The 23820-nt window shown below is 43.8% G+C and overlaps 1 protein-coding gene across 5 annotated transcripts in view; it reads left to right on the forward strand.

The window, feature by feature from the left end:
- FAT3 (FAT atypical cadherin 3) overlaps positions 1-23820 on the forward strand; it is a 668217-nt gene that overhangs the window by 467884 nt on the left and 176513 nt on the right. For all 5 annotated transcript variants that reach the window (XM_078433002.2, XM_078433004.2, XM_078433003.2 and 2 more), the window contains exon 4: positions 11296-11357. In XM_078433002.2, coding sequence (XP_078289128.2) covers positions 11296-11357 — 62 coding nt within the window. The remainder of the gene's footprint in view (positions 1-11295; positions 11358-23820) is intronic.

Raw genomic sequence — 23820 nt, forward strand, 5'->3', positions numbered from 1 at the left:
TGGTTGTTTTCACACCTCTAGAGTGAGTAAGAATTAAAGAACTTTATGGTGTTTGTTTGAATAACTGGAAGGGAACTTCAACTTCCACGGACTTGGTTATGAAATTTCCAGACGTTGTCAGAGGTGACCAATCCGAAGATAATAAGGTCTCCCTCTTGAATATAATTATTAATAGCATCCCGGTGCTATGAGGACTTTTAATAAAAATGAGAGATAATTCACTGCTTTTTTATAGAGTTACTTCAGTTTTGTAAACAGCCCGCTAAGTGCAAGGCGCTGTGCCAAGAATTTCATCTGTATTGCTTGCTACCCAGACTGTGATGGAGTTAAACCTATCCCCGTTTCAGAGACCACAAGACTTAGATCAGAGAAGTTGTATGACTTGTCCTTGGTCACACAGCTGAAAAATGGGAGAGCCAGGATTTAAAACCAGATTTACCTTTTCTGTTAATCTGTCATCATGCTCCCCTACAGATTTGCTGCTTTAACTTTTTCTCTAGCTTTAGAGTCTTATTCTCCATTTAAGGCTCAATACAAATTCAGCATTCAGTTTCTTCCCTTATCTTTTCCAATCCCACAATTCAGCATTAATCTTTCCTTTTTCAGGGCACCCCGACTTGTCCAGGGTATTAGCTCACACCATGTATCTCGTAGTTATTTATACATGCGTTTCTCGCCCTCACTGGATGCCATGGGGGCCAACATAAAGGCTAATTGCTGTATCCTCTGGTTCCTTCCCAATGTGCCTTCTGTCCAAACATGCTTTTGTGGTGAAGAAGTGGCCTTCCCACAGAGGAAGTGTTTACCTCTGCTACCTGAGGGCCGGATGGAGCTGGGAGAGGTGTAATGCGGCACAAGAAGTTGCCAGAACAAAGAAGTCGAAACTGTAGCTGAGATAAACCATTGTATTGAGGGAAGAGACAAGGCATGCATCCAGTATAAATCAGAATAAACCTGGAAGTCATGTGGTTTATCCTTCACTGGGTGGATTCAGAATAGAACTCGTAGGATTCACTTGAGGACACACAGGAGACTAGGTGTCAGGGGCCCCATTTTATTGGCCTTTAAGTTCTTTTATATTTTAAAATTGAGTATTTTTCATTGTGGGGGAAAACTAGACAATTTAGATAAGCCAAAAAAAAATTAATTACCTTAACCCCATCATCCAGCAATAGCAACTACATATACAGTGATCCTCACCTTTGGCTGAATGTTAGAATTGCCTGGAGCTTTCAAAAAATCTCTGTGCTAGACCTCTGCCCATCCTGAATCACTCAGAACCTCTGGATGTGGGACCCTGGCATCTGTGTATCTTCATGCTCCCCGCATGATTCCAGAGCACAGCCGAGTGTGAAAACCGGCAGCAGTCTAGGGCCAGGCTTCTCAAAATGTCGCGTCCGTACAAATCACGTAGATCTGGGAGGAGCCAGCATCTTTGCACTTTCAGCCAGCTCCTCCGTGACGCTGATGCTGCTACTCCTTGCCATACTTTGAGCTGCAAGTATATATAATATCTTCTTGATAAAATTTAATAACGTGTGGATGAAGGATTTCTGATAAGTAAGTTTTTGAACAAGATACGGAAACTGTAAGCATCAGTTTCTTCCACTGTCGGGTGACGGGGTAAATGGTAGACATTGTACAATTTCTGTTTCCCAAATGTTTAGACACCTTTGAGGAGAAATCTCAAGATGGGAAGGAAGCACAGTTAGACCTTTGAACACATACGAGGCTACGGGCGTTATTTCTGGAGATAATAAGAGTAACATTATTTGGGCATTTAATATGTGCCAGGAACCAAAGTAAGCATTTTAAACCAATCATTTAACTTAATAAGCCTCATTTTACCAATGAGGAAGCTGATATTTAGAGAAGCTAATAAGTAACGTGCTGAATACCGTGGAGTTGACTAGGAGTGGGACTGAGATGCAAAGCCGGAGGGTCTGATGCCAAAGCCTGAGCACTGGTTAGAGTCCTGCTCTGCACCATGATGCTTCCCAGACTGGACAATCCCTAAGACCCATCCAGATAGTGTCATTTAGATTTCCAGCCACTACTTCTTCCATGTTTTGATCATCTAATATTCAGAATTCTTAAAAAAAAAAAAAACTCTTGGCAGAAAGAGAAAGGGGGAGATGTGCACCATATTGCACATCTGAGCACACACATCAGTGGTATGTTAATGGCACCTAAATATGGCATCATTTTATACAACATCCCTAATATTGGTTCACCATCTGTAGCTTAATTTCTCTGAAGAAATCCAATATGGCATTCAAGGTTTAGCTAAAGCGTCTAGAGACTTCTTCAGGTGCATAAATAACTTCTTCATCTAGGCCAAACCAGAAGGCAGAGCCAGAGGGCTGTGTGAGGTTGGGAGGGAGAGCCTTGAGGACTGGTGATGAGGAGAGACACTGAGGGAAGAACAGATGGGACTGGGAAGTATCCAGGTATCCTGGCAAAGAGTAGACTCCCACACAACGCCTCTGGTCCTGTGTGTGTGTACATGTGTGCATGTGCATATGTGGGTGTGCGTGGCAGAACCACTTGGTACAAGAGAAAATTAGAGAAGATGCCTTTGGAATATTCTCCACCATACAACATCTTCATTATTCCTCCCTTGTTGGCCACTGTCTTATCCTTCGCCCCGATGACAAGTTGCCTTGACCCAGATCCCCTAATCGACCTTGTCTGTAACGAGCGGTACAACAAGGGGACAGGGCTTCCCTGAACCCCAAAACTCTCCCTCTGGGCTATGGGCAACAATATCTGTCAACTAGGCCTGAGGTAAAGGTGCAAGATGTGTGCCCACATCGATACTTTTCCTGCACAAGCTGGATTTTTCCCCTTTGCTACCTGTAGCTGCTATAGTGTCCTGTATCCAAGGAGGAAGTATTTCTGGCAGAAGATTCCTGCCTGCAATTTCCCTGCTGCTCAGGCAGAATTGAGAAATGCCATCCATTGGCTTACAAAGAAAATGAAACTTACCTGTTAACAGAAAATCAAGAGCTAGGAACCACGTTTGACCCACAGGGCCTTCATACTTGAGATGCACCCTCATTTACACAGTTTAAAAGCTTATGTTGGCATGTCAGAAACCACTATTTATAAAGAAGAGTTCAAGTTGCAGACGAAGGCCCCATCAGTGATTTCCCTGTCAGATTTTCTTAAGAAAATTTAATAGTAGCGCTGTGCGCTCAATCAAGCAACTCCAAATCTTTACACCTCATGAAACCGCTCTTACTTAAGAAGGTTGTCTGATGGAGCCAGTTTCCAGATTATTTTTTTAACCCCCTCATAGCTGATGTTTGAGCTCTTATCTATTCTTCATTTCTGGTGGTTCTTTTTAAAGAAATACTGTTTAGTCTAAGAACACATATTATCTAGTTGTCTTTTTTTTTATGTGTGTGTGTGTTCTATATTTTAGAAGGGGGAAAGGCAGAGGGAGAGAGCAAGAGAATCTTAAGCAGGCTCCAAGCATAGCGCCAAGCCCGGTGCAGGTCTCAGTCCTGTGACCGTGAGATCATGACCTGAGTGGAAATCAAGAGTCAACCATTCAACTGACTGAGCCCCCGGGGCGCCCCCTAGTTATCTTTTTAAAACAAACTTAATAGCTGTCTTCACTCCAACTTTAATTTTTCCCATAAAAATTTTTGTGTTTGAATTTGCACTTGCCCTGAAATTTGCACTTATTGTGTGTGCATTTCATTCTCTCCAAATTCAGTGCTTGGCCTTATGTCCATGTGTAAATACTGCAGGCCACATTTTAAGGCTTCCTGATAAGCTGAATTGAACAGTAGAAGTGAAACAGAAGTTTTAGATTTTGGAATCTTATGGAAAAGACAATACACGTGTGGATAACTAAAAGGTTTTTTTTTTTTTTTTTTTTCACTTGAAAACATACACTCAGAGTTAACTGCATTTTTATTTTCCTCCCTTTGAGAGATATGTGGATGCTTCAGTGCTGATTTTGGGCAGTGAACAAAAACCATCAACAAAACAAAAAGACAATCTATTGAATGAGAGAAGATATTTGCAAATGCTGTATCCAATAAGGGGATCATTTTCTAAAGATGTAAAGACTTTGTGGATCAATAAAAATCAGAATCTTGCCTGGCTGACTTGTCCATGTCCTGCTCAGCTGGGCTCAGGCCCACCGAGAAGAAAGTGGGGTCAACGAAGATCAGAAAATGATCTCCTTTTAATGTTTTTGTGTTACAGAATCCTCATGCTGAAAACAGACTTAGGACATTCCCAGATGAGGAGAACGGGACCTAGAGAAAATATGTGATTGCCAGGAATCTCATATCCAGTAACTGACAGAGCTGAGACTAGGGCCCAGATCCCCTGGTCCCCAGGCAGGTAGCTTTGCCACCACTGCACAGACTCATCTGCTGTGGAGCCAGTGAGAAAGCTTCAGAGTTAGCATCACTGGGTGGGGAATGATGGCTCAGTCATTGACGACCTTGCTCAAATTATTTAACTCCATTTCCTTCTAAGTGAAGTCAGAATAGTTCTTGTTTCTTGTAACTGTGAGATTAAATGAGAGCATGTATATGAAGTATTTAGTACAGTGGCTGACACATAGTACTCAACAAATGTGGGATACTGTGATACTATTATTTGTCTATCTCTCTCCATAAACTCGATAGAAGCCAGGATGTGGGAAGACCATGGAAATGGCCACAAAGCCCCTGTGTATAATACTGAAGATTAAACATCTTTAATCAGCAGCTAAAAAATAAAAAACTAAAAGGCTGTCAGGAATTGTTCTCTAAATACCTCCAACTGTCAGTATGAAAGAGGGTTCCAAATATTGGGAAAACATTGAAATTATTCAAAGAATGAAATAGAGCGTTCAGGTAATTTTAACTCCCTTGATTTAGGACCATTATGTCCCTTCTGTATAAAACAGTATTGAGAGTTCTAGATGCATTCAAACAACTTTTGCTTGGTACCTACAATGTGCTAGCTTCTATGTTAAATACCAAGAACACAAGGCAAATAAAATCTGTTTTTAACCCCTTTACTTGTATTGTGTTAGGAAAAATGCCCTAACAAATGGAGCTTGGTAGTATTGGGTGCTGTGATAGTAGTATTTCTATGTTGAACAACTGTGATCAGTACTAATCTAGGTTCCTGAGCTCACCTGGTGAACAACCCAAAATCTCTGCCTTCTTGCAACTGTGGTCTAGAGGGGGATCCTGACCACAGATGGGTCACACAAAACACGCGAGAGGAAAAATCAGACAAGGCTTCACCAAGAAGGCGATGTGCAAACTGTCTGGAAGGATGGCGAGGGGTTTATCAGAGAGCTGGGGGTAGACACGGGGAAACAGAAAGCAGAGGAAATGCAGATGAAAAAGACACACTAGGCACTAATTGTGGCTCACGGGGCTGATCATTCTAGTTGTATTTTTAATACGAAACTCAGCTTCCAACAGTCCTGGAAAATTATGCTGAAGCAGCTAAGACCTGCACTGCTTCAAGTAGCACTTAAAGAAAATGTGAATGTCACGGCAATAGATTGCACAGCTGTGACCCAGGACACCCACAGGGAGAGAAAGCCGGGGAAAGATGTCATCTTACAAGTATCACTCCTCTGACCATAACTACTTAGAACACTGTTAGTTCTCTTTGGAACAGGCAGCGACATTTTTGTGCTCAGGCTGTTTCTCAGAGAGCTTGTGAGAGTCCCCTGTCTCCACAACAAAAAATCAGAACTAGTCATTTTTAAAGTAATTGCATGGTTGCAGCCATATGCTCTCCCCCCTCTTTGGTGAGTATCATTCATTTAGGACTGGCGTAATTCCCCTCCTAAATTGGAGGTTTGCATATGTAATTATATCAAATGATGTGTTTGTTTATATCTCCAAACCACATTCAAAAGCTCGCCTATGATTTATCTTTGAAATTCAATTTCTTCATGTCAGTCCCCAATTTACTGTGCCCAATGGGTCTGTAGTTACATGTGTGATGTACACGCCTCTCTCCTGCAGAGATTACACAATGGGGTTGCCTTCCACGGTGATGAATCAGAAGAGCTGAAGAGAGGGGGTGCTCTGTTCTATTTTAAGGCCCAGTTGGGGCGCCTGGGTGGCGCAGTCGGTTAAGCGTCCGACTTCAGCCAGGTCACGATCTCGCGGTCCGTGAGTTCGAGCCCCGCGTCAGGCTCTGGGCTGATGGCTCGGAGCCTGGAGCCTGTTTCCGATTCTGTGTCTCCCTCTCTCTCTGACCCTCCCCCGTTCATGCTCTGTCTCTCTCTGTCCCAAAAATAAATAAAAAACGTTGAAAAAAAAAATTAAAAAAAAAAAAAAAAAGGCCCAGCTACGTTCAACTACAACCGTTGACCATTTTGATGAATTCCTCTGGACTGTGAGGATGGCTCAGTGCAGTCCTTTCTGACTATGAGAAACAGTGCCGCTAAGGACCATGGCTCATCCAAATGTGTACCTTTTTTTTTTTTTTTTTTTTTTTAATTTTTTTTTTTCAACGTTTTTTATTTTATTTTTGGGACAGAGAGAGACAGAGCATGAACGGGGGAGGGGCAGAGAGAGAGGGAGACACAGAATCGGAAACAGGCTCCAGGCTCCGAGCCATCAGCCCAGAGCCTGACGCGGGGCTCGAACTCACGGACCGCGAGATCGTGACCTGGCTGAAGTCGGACGCTTAACCGACTGCGCCACCCAGGCGCCCCCAAATGTGTACCTTTTAAGAGAAGAGAGATTTTGCCGCTTCTTGCCGTAGGTGGTCCTGTCTTGATAACAGGGGTTATTTCTCAGTACAAGTAACTACCAGTTGTGGCTTTGACCTAAAAGTGTTCTGTTCATTATTGTTATGTTCCTGACTCCCCAGGGCCAAACCTGATTGCTTCATTCATTCCAGCCCCTCTTCATGCCTGATTCCTAAAGTAACTTATCCATCCATCCCTTCATTTTTAAGTGTCTGTCTTCTCCAAACATGAGAGGCTTGTTAAACTCTAAAAGGCAGAGCTTGTGATTTTGAAACAGCTTTACTGACATGTAATTTACATGCAATGACACTTACCCATTTAAAGTATACAAGTCAGTGGTTTTGAGAATACTTTGGGGACTGTGCAACCATCACCGTAACCTGTCATGGTAGAGCATTTTCATAACCCCCAGAAGAAACCTCGTACCCTCTAACAGTGTTCCCTGTCCCCCACCCCACCTCATCGGATTTCCTACTGATTTTCACTTTTGACTTAGATTTTCTTTTACCTGCCTCTTACCTTATATTTGTGAGAATAGAGATGAGATAATGGAAACACAGAGCACTAAAGCCTACAGAGGTTTTCCTGCCTTTCTTCCAGGAACAGAAACTGCTTGGCTTTCTCAGAGCTCCAGGTTTACTGTTGTGTATACTTTAGACTTTTCAGGAAGCCCATCTCCTTCTCTGTCAGCTGATAAATAGGTGAAAAACACATCCTCCTGCTGGCAGGCAGATGACAGGAGAGCCACACTGCTCTCTCAGTTCCACACATGCATTGTGCAAATAAGTGGCTTTCCTTAAAAAAAAAATCACCCTAAGAATAATCAGGAGAGGAAGCTGACCTCTTCCCCGCACATAGCACATCACAATGGGCTGTGGCTGAAATGACACAAGTGTCCTCAGGGGAACAGAGGGCAAAGGGCTCCTGGTCTTTTGTGCCTGGAAGAGCAGCAGGCAACCAGCACTGCCAAGGCTGACAGCCCTTTCATCCATTTATAGCCTCCATATAACAAGTGTTTCTCATTCCCATTGTGACCTCTAACAGAGGATGCCCCCTGAGGAGGTAGTGAGGTTCCTGAAAGCCTCCTTTCCCTTTCCGAGAAGACACTTACTTCTCACTTGGAAAGAGCCTTCGTGACATATGACCTTGTCGGATAGGATGGTCTGAAAATGAAGGCATCACATTTGTGTGTTAGACCCCCACTGGTCTGACCACATCGACCCTTAGTCAATACAAATCAGAGAGCCGTGCCCCCTTTATTCCTCCTTTATCACCTCACCCACCAGTTCACTCTCACACCATCTCCGCCTCCCTCTGGTTCACCCCTTACCCCCTGCGCACACTGATTCAGATGCTAAAGCATTTCAGTATATTTCATTTTTGGATGTGGCTTGGCAGAAAAATTAATGTCAATAAAAATTCATAGTGAGATTCAACAAAGGATAGTGAAATTCTGTAGAGCCATCTTTTAGAATTAGAGAATCATCTCAGGCATCATCCCAAGAGACGTGGACACGGTAAAGGAGGGATAGAGTGGGGCACAGAATCTGAGTTTTTTAATTTCTCAGGAGGTTCTGATAGGCAGCTAGGGAAGAGAAGTTACTGATTCTCCCATTTAAAACTTTTGATATCAGTCTTCTCTCCATAATCTCGGACAGTAGCTCATCTTTGTATCCCAAGAGTGCCCAGCACTGTGTCATTCACATGGAGGCACTCAGTAAGTCGTTTCAAATGAATACTAAAGGCCTACACCCCCAGTCCACCTACAAATACTCTCCCTACACACAAAACAATACCTTCCTGGGGCACCTGGGTGGCCTAGCTGGTTGAGCGTCCAACTTTGGCTCAAGTCATGATCTCACAGTTCGTGGGTTCAAGCCCCATGTTGGGCTCTGTGCTGACAGCTCAGAGCCTGGAGGCTGCTTCGGATTCTGTGTCTCCCTCTTTCTCTGCCCCTCCACTGCTTGCACTCTGTCTCCTTCTCTCTCTCTCTCTCTCTCTCTCAAAATAAATAAACATGAAAAAATTAAAAAAACAAAACCAAACAATTCCTTCCTAAACAAACACATTCTGAGTCAGCAGCAAAACTGAAGATTAGTATATAAGTAATCTCTTCCACAGCAACTTTTGTTAACTGAGCATTAATGAAATTCCTATTCTTTGTTTTAGATCAGGGGTAGGTGGGCACCAAGGCTTCAGAATAAAAAGGGAGACCCTTCTCATGAAGGAACTCTGTCCACTTGTCTAGTGGGAAACACACACACACACACACACACACACACACACACACGTGAGCAATGGATTATAGCATGGAACAAAGAACAATGATGGAGGAACATACTGGTTGTGTTGGGACATAGCAAATGGGCACCTAACCCTGGAAGACAGGTCATCTCTCTAACATCTGAGCTAAATTGGAAAAAACTAGAGGTGAAGCAGTGGGGTGGGACATGCTCTAGAAAGAATTTATGGAAAGCCCACTCATCAGGGCCGTGCAAACACAGGTTTCCTTCCCATGAGGAGCGTGGACAGATGAGAGTAAAGGGGAGTGGGGCCATTTTGTAAAGAGCCATGCCACCCCCAATGGGATTTTATTTGGAGGGTCCTTTAGCCTCCTGTGACCTCTCCTTAGCTTTCTCTAAAATCCACATGCTCCCACCACCACATGTGTTAGAACAAAAGCTGGTGGTTACAGCTTTATAGTGGAGACTGAAGTCTAGGATTGTGATGCCTCCTGCTTTGGTTTTCTTCTCCAATATTACTTTGGCTATTTGGGGTCTTTTGTGGTTCCATACAAATTTTAGGATTGTTTGTTCTAGCTTTGAGAAGAATGCCAGTGCAATTTTGATCGGGATTGCATTGAATGTGTAGATTGCTTTGGGTAGTATTGACATTTTAACAATGTGTATTCTTCCAATCCATGAGCATGGAATGCTTTTCCATTTCTTTGTGTCTTCTTCAGTTTCCTTCATAAGCTTTCTATAGTTGTCAGCATACAGATCTTTTACATCTTTGGTTAGGTTTATTCCTAGGTATTCTGTGCTTCTGGGTGCAATTGTAAATGGGATCAGTTTCTTTATTTCTCTTTCTGTTGCTTCATTTTTGATGTATAAAAATGCAACCGATGTCTCTACATTGATTTTGTACCCTGTGACTTTGATGTGGTGTATATATACAATGGAATACTGCTTGGCAATGAGAAAGAATGAAATCTTTCCATTTGCAGCAATGTGGATGGAACTGGAGGGTATTATGCTAAGTGAAATAAGTTAGTCAGAGAAAGACAGATACCATATGTTTTCACTCATATGTGGGTCTTGAGAAACTTAACAGAAGACCATGGGGGAAAGGTAGGGGGAAAAAGTTACAAATAGAGAGGGAGGGAGGAAAACCATAAGAGACTCTTAAACATAGAGAACAAACTGAGGCTTGATGGCGAGGGGGGAGGAGAGGGGGAAATGGGTGATGGGCATTGAGGAGGGCACTTGTTGGGATGAGCACTGGGTATTGTATGGAAGCCAATTTGACAATAAATTATATAAAAATAAATAAATAAAAGTAATAGTAGCAAGGTTAAAAAAAAAAAAAGCTGGAGGTCATGAGCTCCTCAGCAGATCTTGGCAAAATGTCTTTTCCATACTTCACGTACCTCACCAGTGTTGGGAGTGACCTTTTCACGTGATTTTCTCTGCTCTTTTCTGTCCATTGGCTTAGGTCATGAAGCCAGCCCAATCCATAGTTTCTTGTCTTCAGGGACAGTGTAGAGTCAAGAAATGGAATATAAATTTGACCTCCTAATTGCCATTTGACAATAATAATAATAAAACCTGCAAAAGACAAATTGATGCAATAAGCTGGGCAGCCTTGAAGATTCTGTCTTCTCATTGCCTTTTCTTTGTCTTTATACTCAAAGGGCTGATTCATTTATTGGAAACTCCATTTGAAGGAAAGATACAGAGATATTTCCCATGTGGATCTTATTTTGTGTAAAGATTTAAACACATAAAACACAATGATAAAATTACGGTGTGAGGTCTTCCATATATAAGAGTTATTAAATTTGAAATAACTATGTGTACAAGGAGCTATTACGGAAGTAACCTTCTTTGTCAAGTGTAACAAAAAATTATATAAGCATAAAAACGTTAAATAAGAAAGTGCTGTTTCACAGACTGATTCTAATCAGCATCAACAGCCTATTAATGTTCAAGAACTCTGAAATCTTTAATGAGGTTCTTACTGTAGAATTTCAGTCATATGCAAATGAATCATTGAAATTCCTCATTATCAGAAAAACAATGGTTCTTTAGTGAGTTTTTACATCCCCAGAGTGATTACAGTACCTCACTGAGGTAAGCAGAGCCAGAACAAATTTTGCAGGTTTTCTTTGTGAATTTTATTTTGTTTTAAGAATAATTTGGAAACATCTCGATTGTCACTGGGGATTGGAGAGTTACTGTTCCCCATCATTTTTGCTTTTCCTTTAACTGAATTTGCTTCCCATGCTCAGTAAACTACTTGCCCCAGATATTTAAAAGTCAAATATTCTCATTTCTACGCAGGTCTGATTACAACAACTTCAAGGAAATTGGATCGAGAACAGCAGGCAGAACATTTTCTGGAGGTAAGTGCGTAGAGGGAACTGGCATTCATTAAAACTGACTTTCACTAAACTTCTTTAACCTTCAACATAAACTAGAACTTTAATACATTTGAACAGTGGGTTCCAAAATGAAGAGGTCTCTGTTGGGCTGATTGGTTTTGAATGTGGAGATTTGGGGTGCATCCCTCTGAACGCACTCGTGAGTGCCAAGCAGGGGTGGCAGACTGGCCTTCTCCTAACTCTGAAAACAAGCAGATGCACCAACATCTCTGCCTTGACTTCAGCCCTTTTGTCAGCCACCATAAAGGAAAGTTCAGGAGCAAAGCCCCATGAGCCTCCGGGGCCTCGGATGTGAAGAGAGAAAGAGCAAAAGTGCTGTGATCAGAGTGAAGTACATCATTTGTGAAGACGCGAGTTGCTTTGCTCCTCGTTTCTTTTCTGGGGAGAGGGTTGAGGAGGGGAAGTCTGCTAGTTGATTCACTGCCCGAGACTACTGTTTCTGAAACCATAAAATGTACTCCTATAATTCATTAAGACAGAAACAGCAGCAATATAAACTGTAAGAGCGTTATTTCTGGAGGAAAAAAAAAAAACGCCATAAGGCAAGAGATGAGAAAATAGATATGAAAGCGCTTCATGGAACATTCTTTCTGTACGATTCGAGTATTTTTATTGGGAAGCTTGAAGTCTGGGTAGTGTGTGGCACTGTGATTTAGGTGTGACGGTCTGGTACAGAATGGATGACAATGCTTGGAAGTTAGGGGTTTGTTAAGGTTTTAGCACAAATCTGTGCTTCTAAAATGATCTGTTAGTCCCTAAGAATCATTTACTGGAGTCCACAGATCCTACACACACACACACACACACACACACACACACACACACACACACTCACACTCATACCTTTCTCTCCTGTTGTTTTCCTTTAAATCAGTTAACCAGCAATGATTTATTCAACAAGTACTGGACTAAGAATGGGTGCCTGTGGATGCTGGAACTGCCTTGCCATGATCACGATTAGCGTGAATGGATAAAAACTGTTTAATTGCGCTGGACCTCAGTTTCCCCTACTGTGAAGTGTGACAATTACTGTTCCGTATACCTCAAAGGATCGCTAGTGAGATCAGTCCTTATGTTTTATGCCAAAGTACTTTTATCTTAAAGCATTACACATAATAAAGGATTATTATGATGATCATCAGCACTGTGATAATCCTTTTAAAACATTGCCATCATCTCGTAAAGATGAAAGACTCCGTGCTGCCAAAAAATAATTATTATAATTCTTTTTTCAAAATCATACCGCTGGGCTGCGGTTCGTTTCTGGTCCAGAATTAGAGAACATTTGCCAAAATAATAACACCTTATGTTGTATTTATGCGCTCCTTTTCTTTGCAACAGAGTCCAGGACTCCTGGGGAGGTTGTGTTCTCAGATAGTTGAACCCATTACCTCCCAGCAGGGAAAAGGAGGGCGTCTCATTAGCTGGGGCCTCTGCCCGAGGTCACTTGCTGCCTTGTCCCTGGAAAGGTGGTGTCTTCAGGAAGATGTGGTGCAGAGTGTGACAGGAGGGAAAAGTGCTCTCCAGGCATCTGAATTTACTTCCCAGAAGAATCCTTAACAGTTGTGCATCCTTTACAGACCTGCGTAAATACTGACCAAACATTTCCGTTCTTTAGATTAACACAGATGGATCTGGAACATCATTTCTCAGTACCTGGTATTAATCATCCTAGGGAGGCAGTGCAGCATAGCAGTTGGCAACCTCTTAGGGTCGTTGGGGAAAATAAGCGTACAACATCCCATCTGGTATCTGCGCTAAGAAGGTGCTCAGTAAAGTGGAGCTGTGACCATTGTGGTTTTAGTTATTATCGTATGTTGTCATGACACCTAAACCTCCTGAACATTCTGTTTCATCTCTACACTCCAGGATAGTAGCTCCAAGGCAGCTGACATGCAGAAAAGAACCCCAGACCATAGCTACTTGATTTGGCCCAGGTCTCAGGGTCTGCCCTATGTGCTGGGGATACAGAGTAAACAGGAAGGGACAGGGGGCACATAATAAATGAATAAAGGCTATAACTCCAAATACAAGCTTTCTGAGGCCACTCAAGGAAGGTCCCATGGTAGTGCCTGAAAGTGGGAGTGGGAGGCAACATCCTATAGACTGGTTAGGAGAGCCTCTTGAGTAGGTGACATTTAGTGACAGGAAGCCAAGATTCTGTTCAAGGCCAGTATGAACACCTAGGCCGGTGCGATCAAGAGTTTAAAGATGGAGGTGGGTAAAGGTGATAGGAAATGGAAGTTGCAGAAAGCAAACAGGGCTGTAGGAAGGATTATGCATATTTTCCTGAGCACAGTGGAAACACATTAGCTGGGAGTAATAAGATATGCTTGCCTGCATAGCTACTCAGCTGAACAGAGATGGTCTGGGGCAGGGCACAAGTAGCAGGGAGGTTCTGGGGGTGCTTCTGGAGGGATCCACATGAAAGATGATGATGTGTTTGGATGAGGGTTATTAAAAAATAACTAGAGAAGACGGAAACAAACGTAGAAACAAACTTTGACACCTCTCAAAGCAGACTGTGTCCACTCAGGTAACTGCAAAATGGGGTGGAAGGCAGGAAGCTTTTACAAAGTGAAGGATAAAGAACAAGGAAGAGAAAACTTAAAAATAACTGACTAGCAGGGGCCACATGGCCAACCTTGTTTGGGATAAGAAAGAACAAAGAAGTAAGGAGAGAGCCCAGCATTGGCTTGGCTTTTGGGGATCGAGTGGCTGGATATACTTGGATTCTGGTCAAGCAAAGCGTTTACAGGGGCACACAAGTTATCTAAATTTCAGTTTGCTGATGTGGCACCTCGAACAACAGTGGTTCCATCTTGGGCCCAGAAATTTATTTCAACCAGCGTGAAGGCAGTGGCTCAAAGCAGCAAACTGGCTTGTCTGAAGTTTCAGGGTGGAGATTTGAAAACTGTAGGTCAGCTGAACCATTTCAACTTGCCCTCAAGCACCCACCATTGCTCTGCCCATCACCCAGGATCCTCATCATTTGTGCCTTTTCTTTTAGTCACCCCTCCCACTGAGGTTTTCAAACACTAGGTAATCTGTCTTCCTCTCTCTCCGTCTCTCTCTCTCTCTCTCTCTCTCTCTCTCTTTCTCTCTATTTCTCTCTCTCTCTCATGCACACTCTCCTGCTCTCACTTTCTAAATTGTACAATTCTTGGTCACAGTATTTTTTACATTACTTTGCTGTGATGGTTTCAGTGACATTCATTTCTTTTTTCTGAATGGATCATGGAAAAGATATTGCTTTAACTCAGTCCTCCAAAAACTGAGTAAAATAACATCATTCAGAGTGCAGAATAGAGTTCTCTGCTGTACACAGATTTTTGTAACTGCTGATCCATTGTGTGAGTTGTAAGTGCTGGGTGTGGGTAATTAACCTCCTGGAGAGCCTTTAATTGCCAAGATAACCCTATGCTCCTCTTAAACTCATATTAACCTTCTGGCTCTATTTCATATCTCTCCTTCCCAATAAAATAAAATTGACTCTTCCTGAAAAGGACCCATTTAGAGGCCGACCTGGCAGGTACACTTCTGAATAGGTAACCAGGAGGACATTAGTGATTTGTTTCTAGTTTGCATTCCCCATGATAGAAGGGACTTTAATTGGATACTGCTGGTACTCTGCCTGTACATTGATTTAAGATTTTAGCTTGTCCATCTATAGGCTGTCAGGGTTTTTTGAGTCTGTAAGCATTCATCTTACATCTCTGACTATAAGAGGACAGTTGCCATGATCAGAATCCAAGGGATTTGCTAAAGAAACAAGACCAGCAAAGAACGGTAGAAAGATTCACAAGTGCAATTTCCTCTTCTTTGGTGAATTCTCCACATTAGATCTTGCCTAATTTCAGGTCTGTTATGTGTAAACATTGGAGTGATCTTCTCTCCTGACCATAAAATATGGAATTTTTACCCCACTTGTTCAAAGGAATATACATTCCTTCATAGCCTTTTATGATTGTAACAGAGATAGAAGGCTAATTCCAGCAAATAGGTGCAGAAAGTTGATAATGGATGCATAAACTAAACGGTGAATTAATGTTTTAGCTTAGTGGTTACAACTTTAGCCCTGATTACCTCATTATTAGAGAAGGCAGCTGCAAAAAGGAATAAATGCACTAATTTCTCTTACGTTATAATCATTTATATATATGACCTACTAGGTTTAAGCCCTTTGTGGGCGTGACACTTGATTTACCAAGATGGTGAATAGATGTAGTGTGGGAGAGCAGAGATGTTAAATTCAGGCAGGCCTGAGATTATAGTTTGGGACTGCTCACAAGGCTTAGACACCTTCACCTCACGAGCAAAGTGGGGATAATAGTCCCTAACACAGGTGTGTGTTAGTCCCTAACTCTTCTTGGTATGAAGAGTTAATAAATGTCTGGTGGAAAGGCTCAGGATGCTGACTGTCAGATAGCAATTGGTCCGTAATTGTCAGTCCCAAGTACCTTACTTACTTCTCTCTGTATTCAGAGTATCTGGTCTAGCACCTGGGAAACAGGGAGTACTCAATAAATGCCCTATGAATGAATGATGATTACTCTAAGAGGCGTTTGTTTCACCCTACATGAGGTGATGGACAGCAGTTTAGCACACGATGACGTCCATGGGCTTGGAGACAGAAACAATGGAACACGCTGTGTCTTCCCGTCTGCCTTACCAAGTTAACTTTGATCCCCCGTTTCCTTATCTGTAAAGCGGGGGTCAATGATCCCTACTTCGTCCGATGAACTAACTACACAGAGGGCCTGGCACGCATAGACACTGCTGAACCATTGTCTGTCCCTCCCTCTTTCCCATCCCCTCCCTTCTCGCCTAGTCCTCAACAAACACCTTGTCAATTCCCTTTCTTTTTCAGTCCTGGCCCCAGTATTTTGAATAGCTTCTCACAGTTCAATTATTCTTAAAAGATATATCCACTTAAATAATCCTATAGTCCCGGCTTAATTATGTGTGAATCTTTATCTTGCTTGCTAAAAGAGTATTATTTTCCTCCCTTTTGATCTTAAAATGCTTCTCTGTTCAGGGCTGGATGGTTCTGATAAAAGTCTTCCAAAGAGAACAGAGAGCGTATTTTATTTGCAAATCAAAAAAGATGACAAGGCCCAGTCAGCAGTATAAAGACACAGGATGGGAAATTATGTTGTGTGTGTGCATATGGCTTGAAGTAGCCCAGAGAAGGTGGTGAGATTTTAGAGTGCAGTCGGTATTAATAACAAAACACATTACAGACTGATACACTAGATCTATAGGAACGTAAATTATTTAGTACCTGTCCCTGTAGCATACTCATCCGTTGTCCTCTGTGAGGTACACCTCACGTGACCATTTTTTTCTTCCTGTTTGAAATTCTCATCCCTTTTTGTGGCTGTATCTTCTGAGAAAAAAAAATCATGTTTTTTGCTAAGTTTTTGTAACATTTCCTCTTGCCTTAGGATGCAGATTGATTTTTTTGTCGGTGACTACGCATCCTTACAGGTTTCTTCCTTTGCAAGCTTCTGCTCTGGAGATGATGGCCATTTCTGGTGGTGAAGGATTGCAGGCCTGTTTCAACGCATTAAGCAGTCCGCAGCTGGGTAATTTACCTATGAGAGAAATGGAAGTTTCTCTCAGTAGGTCCTTCTTTCTGCTTCCTTCATGAAACTTTGCAGGAAGTACCGGGCGGTCCTTCAAAAGAGGTGGTGTGTCCAACCACGGACACAGCACCTGTAGCACACACTGGCCTCAGAGGGAGGGTTGGTTTCTTCTCGTAGCCACTTCGAAAAGTAATGAAAAGTCACTGGTTTCCTCCTGTCTGGCAAGCTTTATCCCATGCTTGTTCGGGGCCCGGCACTGGGCTGGGCACAGCTTCTGTTACTGGACCTCGCATGTTTTGCCCCCTGAGCATTTTTTCTTCACCTTTCACAGCGAGGTCACTAGAGTCTAACCTGCTGATTATTCGTGAGCTGCTGGCTTGGAATTAAGGGGCTGTTTTCCATTCGTATCATCCAGACACTTCTCCCGCATTCTACAGATGCAGAAACTGAGACAAAGGATGAGAGATCCGGGATCAATCACTTCATGGTGGCGTCCAGAACATTTCTTCCTCGCTTTGTAGAACAGTGTGGCCCTAAACATCCATCAGCACATTGAAACGTGGCGAATCAAATCATCTTTTCCCACTCTTGTTTTATTTTTTAGAGTTTATCTGTTTATCTTGAGAGAGACAGCGATGGTGTGAGTGGGGGAGGGGCAGAGAGGGGAGTGGGGTGGGAGGGGAGAGAGAGAGAGAGAGAGAGAGAGAGAGAGAGAGAATCCAAGCAGGCTCCGTGCTGCCAGTGCAGAGCCCGATGTGAGGCTCGAACCCATGAACTGTGAGACCATGACCTGAGTTGAAACCAAGAGCCGGTCGCTCAACTGACTGTGCCACCCAGGCATCCCTCCCACTCTTGTTTCACACCAGATTTACCCAGGTGTCGGGTCAGCCCACCCTCAGGCATCAGCATTTTATGAGCATGAGAAGAGAAGGTTTTCTCTTCTGCTCTTCAGGTATCCATTGGCTCCTCCCTCAGCTGCTCCTCCGTGCCTGCGGAGCTCTGGACAGGGGCTGTCCCTGCGGGGCACTGCCCCAAGCCCCAGGACAAAGTCCGCCTGAGAGGATGCTGTGCCCGCACTGTGCGAACCAGCTTGGACTCCAGCAGAAAAAGAGACCGAGGGTTACAGGCTGAATTGCCTATGTTGAAAGTCATACATTGAAGTCCCAAACCCTGCCACCTCAGAATGTGACTGTATTTGGAGTCTTTAAACAGGAAATTAGTTTAAAATGAGGTCATTAGGGGAGGATCCAGTATGACTGGTGTCCTCATCAGAAGAGGAAATTTGGACACGGGCACATTCAGAGGGGAAATCATGTGAAGACGCAGGGAGAAGACAGCCATCTACAAGCTGAGGAGAGAGGCCTCATAAGAGACCAGCCCTGTCAGCACCTTGACCTCAGATCTCTAGCTTCCAGAACGGTGAGAAAATAAATTTCTGTTGTGTAAGCCGTTCAGCCTGTTGTCATTTGTTACAGCTGCCTGAACACCCTACTACAGCAGGCAGACTCCAGTTACTGGCCCACTCCTGCCCCTTTCTCCTCATACTGCCCCCTCACAAGCCTACTTGATTTACCGAGGCACTGGGGCAACTACAAACCCAGTATAGGAAGAAAAAACCTCCACCTAACTGTGGTTATCTCCACGTTCCACACTCCGTAACTATGATCACAAAGCAGCCCCAAGTGAAAATTCCTCACAGAAAGCTCCCTCACGGCATACATTGGTTTCTACCTGCTTCCCTGCCCTCAGGTACCTAGCTTTCTGAGTGCCTGCTTACTCCACCGTCTGCAGTGAGGGTTTCTGGCCCATCTTTCCCAGAAATCCTGTCTCTTAGCTCAGGAACAGACGTGCCCCTTTCGATTTTGCTAAACCACCGTCGTTCTTATGTTTCAAATAATGCCCCAAGAGGGTGTAAGCAGGCTAGTCAGGGGTGGCCTTTGGCACTGCAACTCCAGTTAAATAAGGAGTACTGGTGGCGGCAGTGATGCTGATGGGTGGTAGTGTGCTGGGGGTAGTGGTCCTGGGGCGGTGGCGATGGTGACGTGATGGCAGTCAAGGCAATGGTGATGGTGGTGGTGCGTGTGCGCATGTACTTGGTGCGGGAACACGTGCAGTTGAGGTGGGAGCGAGGGTTGCCATTCCAATTCCTGCGGGACAGTCCAGGTCGGTACCAGCCCTGAAGAACGATCTTACGTGAGATCTTCCTGGAAGTGTGAATTGCATCTATATCAATGTGTTTTCCCAGCTGACCAAAGAGTACATATTGAATGAGACACACACACATTTTTCAAAGCAAATATCAGTGCTCAGAGGTGGTTTGCTCAAAATGGAAATTGCAGGCTAGCCCCACGACTGGTAACTGAGAGGCACAGCATGTATACGGGTGGGGGTGGAGAGGGGAAATGTGGCAGGTCTAGCCTGCCCCTTCTGAAGAGGCTCAGCCGGTGACAAAACAGAAGCAGGCAAGTCCGGTTTCATCAGAAATTCTGATTTTTCCCAAAACAAAACAAAGATAGACCCCCAAATCAGATTTATATGTCAAATCTCCCTATGCTAAAGTTGACACCTCCATTTTATTTAACACCGTGTAAGGCAATGAGCTCCTGTTTTACAACATTTGATATAAGGGAGGATTTCTTTTCTTACTGCCTCATAATTTGTAATCCTCTCACAATAGAGTAAATAATTCACATATATTGTAGAATGCAGTTTGTGTCTTATCCTCTCTTTGCTCCACATTTTTTTTTCACAATGTGCCCTTTTGAAGCCATAGAAATACAAGAAATGAGCCCAGGGCTCTGTCTGAAGAGATCCTGTTGAGGTTGGGAATGACAGCATGTGAGGACTTGGTTAGGATCTCGGTGGAGGGCCACCTTCCCACCCTGTCTTCATCCGAACCGGGGAAGGGAAGCATTGCTTTGGCTCCTTGGATTACACAGAGTCGCGAGGGCATCATGCCGGCTTTGTCCGCCGCTGGCAGTTTTTTCCTTCTTAGCTTCGTTTGTCTGTGTCCCTGGTTAGCCTCCAAGTTAATAATCTGCAGTCACTTTTGTACGCTAGGAGACTTGTCTGGAATGAGTCCTTCATTCTATAAATAGCCACCTCTAATTTATCTGGTTTTGAAAGCTTGGATTTGTTTTGTTTCTCCTCAAATCTGAACACTAATTGGTCGATCAACAGTAAATGAAACCTGTTCCCCTGGACCTGGGAAGGTCTGTCCATCCAGTGGTCCTGCCTGGAAATGGAAATGAGCCTGCTTTTTGCTCCCAGCTCGCTGGTGGTGCTGGCGGGCAGATAACTGCTCCAGGCGGGTCACAGCTTGTTGTGCTGGGCCCACAGGCCACCGGGAGCTGGGGCTCTGCTTTTGTTTTCCCTTGTGAATGGTTTCTGAGTGTGATGCTATGCTGCTGCTTCCTTCCTGGGCAAGCACTGATTGGGTCCTGGCAGGGGAGGGGGCAGGAGGGGGGGCAGGGGAGGGGTAGGTGAGGGAAGAGGGGTGGTGGAGAACCTCTAGCCCTGCAGATCTGGTGTCACACAGATCCTTATCCCTTCCTCGCACGGCTCTGAACAATCATGATGACTCCCCACGTGAATCACACATCCCAGAAGCCCGGGCTGACTTCTCCCCCTAGTGCAGTGATGATAAATTGACCCTCTGCCCTGTACTTCCAAAGCTCCTTTTCTCTCTTTTTCCCTTGTGTTGCTTTCCTAGTTTGTTTTGTGCAGCACACTCTCTGAGCTACAGAATGATCTGTCCAGTCTGATTTCATTTGGGCCCTTCAGAAATCATCCAAGCTTGTGCCTAACGCCAGATGTGTATGACCCAGTTGGGCACGTTAAGTCTGTCTGCGGGAAAATAAAAATATAATGGCGGTAGGTTCAGAACATGAGATTCCAACTCAAGTGCCTCTATTAATAAAACGGAAAAACTACTTTGGCTTGCTGCAGACAGCTTTGTTCAAGTGAGCTGTGGTTTCAGGACCTTCCAAATGACTTGCTTCTGTGACAAACCAGGGGCTACCAATCTCATCTATTGTGTGGCAACATTGTTTTAGCAAAATGCGGAGAGGGCTGTCAGCAGGATGCAGATCACCGTAAGGAAGATAAGTCAGGACAGTCCTGGATGTCAGAACCAAGGAAAATAGGTCGATGTGTTAGGGCAAATACCATCAGTTCCTTTGAAAGTGAGAAAACCTATAATAAATTCGGTTATTTCATCTTCAGGGATGTAGCACTGTATGTATTTTACAATTATTCAACCTGACTTAGAAATAAAACATCTCATAAAACAATGCCCTTTGTACTACAAATGTGGATAGAGACAGTTAAAGCATAGGATTTGAAGACAGACCTCACCACTCACTCACCTTTCTTTATCTAGCCTCAGTTTCCTCACCCGTAAAATTGGGAGGACGGTGATGATGATGATGCTAATAATAATAATAATAATAAAACAGGGGCACCTGGGTGACTCAGTTGGTTAAGCATCCAGTTCTTGATTTTGGCTCAGTTCGTGATCTCATGGTTCATGAAATCAAGACCTACGTACGTCTCTGTGTTGACAGTGCAGGGCCTACTTGGGATTGTCTCTCTACCTCTCTCTCTGCCCCTCCCCCGAGTCATGCACTCACTCGCTCTCGCTCTCTCTCTCCCTCAAAAATAAATAAACTTAAAATTTTTTTAAATTTTTTTAACATTTTTATTTATTTTTGAGAGACAGAGAGAGACAGAGCACGAGCAGGGGAGGGCCAGAGAGAGGAAGACACAGAACCCAAAGCAGGCTCCAGGCTCCGAGCTGTCAACACAGAGCCCGATGCGGGGCTCAGATCCACAAATCGTGAGATCATGAGATCATGACCTGAGCCGAAGTCGGACGTCCAACCGACTGAGCCACCCAGGCACCCCTAAACTTAAAATCTTTAAAAATAATAAACAACAACTTCCTAGGATTTTGTGAGGATTGGCATGTTGCATGTATACTGCACTTGTTAAGTGTTTAACGTACAGTAGCTCTTATGATTAGAAGCTTAAAATTTTTCCTGGTGATTCCTGAAACAGTCTTCTTGTGGCAGAATCCCGAACACATGCTACACTATGTGAGGCCTTGTATCTTGAATTTGTCTCATGGTTGTTGAATATACTTAAGGTTCTTTAATGAGACGGCCTCTGTAAATGTACCTAGCATAGTTCCTGGTGCATGGTATGCACGTAAAAGAGTATTAACTCCTTCCTTCCTTTTCTGAAGAGGAGCCCAAAGTTTCGGAGCCTTCTGTGTGCCAGTATCCGTTTAACTGGATCAGGACCAAGTAAGTTGGAACAGCTCATTCTCCTAAGATAGGCTGTATGAGCAGTCAACCGTGGGTCTGGCCCAGCTGTGAAGAAGGTCACTGGGCCTCTCGTCTCCAGGAAGGAGAGTCTCGCTGGCTTTCTGAGTCAGAATCTGAGAGGAAATGAAGGCACCCAAGCTGAGAGCTCTAGCGTTCCTGGAATCCAGGGACTCCATAAAGTAGTTATTCTTGAGATTATCTTGGGACAGATAGCTAATTTCTCTGGTTAGCTGTCTCTAGGCCCACCCGGTCTTCCCACTAACTCCCATGCTTTCTGTGGAATTATAATCCTTTTAAGGCTTTAAATTGTGTTTAGTTGTTAAGAGGGTAAGTGTGTGTTTAATGTTGAAACACACACTGAGATTTTTTTTCTGCTTTATTCAGATGTCAACACGTCAGCTGTGAGGAAATCGTAAACCGGTCAAGAGTAGTCAGGAGAATACCCGGTGACAGATACCGTAATTCCAGATTTATTGCCCTTAGGCATTTCAAGCTGTGTCCCTTCTGCAGGCTGTCCTCATCTCTCTTAGCAGGCTGCAGGATGAGCTCCCCAGAGATTCCGCATCATCTACCTGCCTGGCCCTACCTTTGACGAAGGTCCATGGTAGGCTGGAGGGCCAGAGCTGAGGAGAATGCTCTTTGTAGTCCCATCACCTAGAACAATACCCGGGACATCACAGGCACTCTGTGTCTGCATGGTGGTTGAACCTTCAGTTTCGGGCTATAGGTACCCCCCAACCCGGATAATCCACGCCTGCCAGGTTACAGTGATTGGTACTGCCCAGAATGTTCCTTGGTGAGAGGTTTGCAGGCCTCCTGTGGAGCCAGCTGACATGCGGAAAGGGGAAGGGCCTCACCCCAGGGCCACTTGCCAACCCTGGTGTGCTTGGAGCCTAAAAGCAGTTCCTAAATCACATTTACCTCCCTGAAATCTATCATCCTCAGTAGGTCGTAAATATATAATTCAGAAGGAAGATCATAGATTTTTCATAAGGCACCCTGTTATAATTCCTGGCATGCCACTGGACACTTTTAAAGACGCTGATAAATCTTAAAATTGGACGTGGGGCTAAGCTCCGTGTTAATGTATACTTTGCTGTGATGTGATTGAGATACACCCTACTTCTAGGATACTACTTTCCAATAAAATTTTAAAAGTTCAATATTTTAAAAAATGTATGAGTTCTCATTAATAGCCCTCTTAAGAAGCTTTATGAAGACATTCTGAAGTAGGCAGCGAGGACCCACGGAGCAAGGGCCTTCTGACCAATCGAGCCCTGTGTTCTGAAAAAGCAGAATGTCCTCTTTCTCCACATAGACAGGGTCTTAATTTGTTCTTGTCCTGTTTTTCAATTGAATGTGGTGAGAAAAACTTTTGGTATCCCTTAGCTTACGAAATAAATGACTGTGTTTTTCTCTCCTCGGTGTGGGGAACAGCCTCTTTGCCAATTGAGAATAAGTTCGGGGAAGTTTCACCTTTACATATTCCATCCGAAGGCCTTAGATCTG

Source organism: Panthera onca, chromosome D1, assembly GCF_046562875.1.
Source record: "Panthera onca isolate mPanOnc1 chromosome D1, mPanOnc1 haplotype 2, whole genome shotgun sequence".
NCBI lineage: Eukaryota > Metazoa > Chordata > Mammalia > Carnivora > Felidae > Panthera > Panthera onca.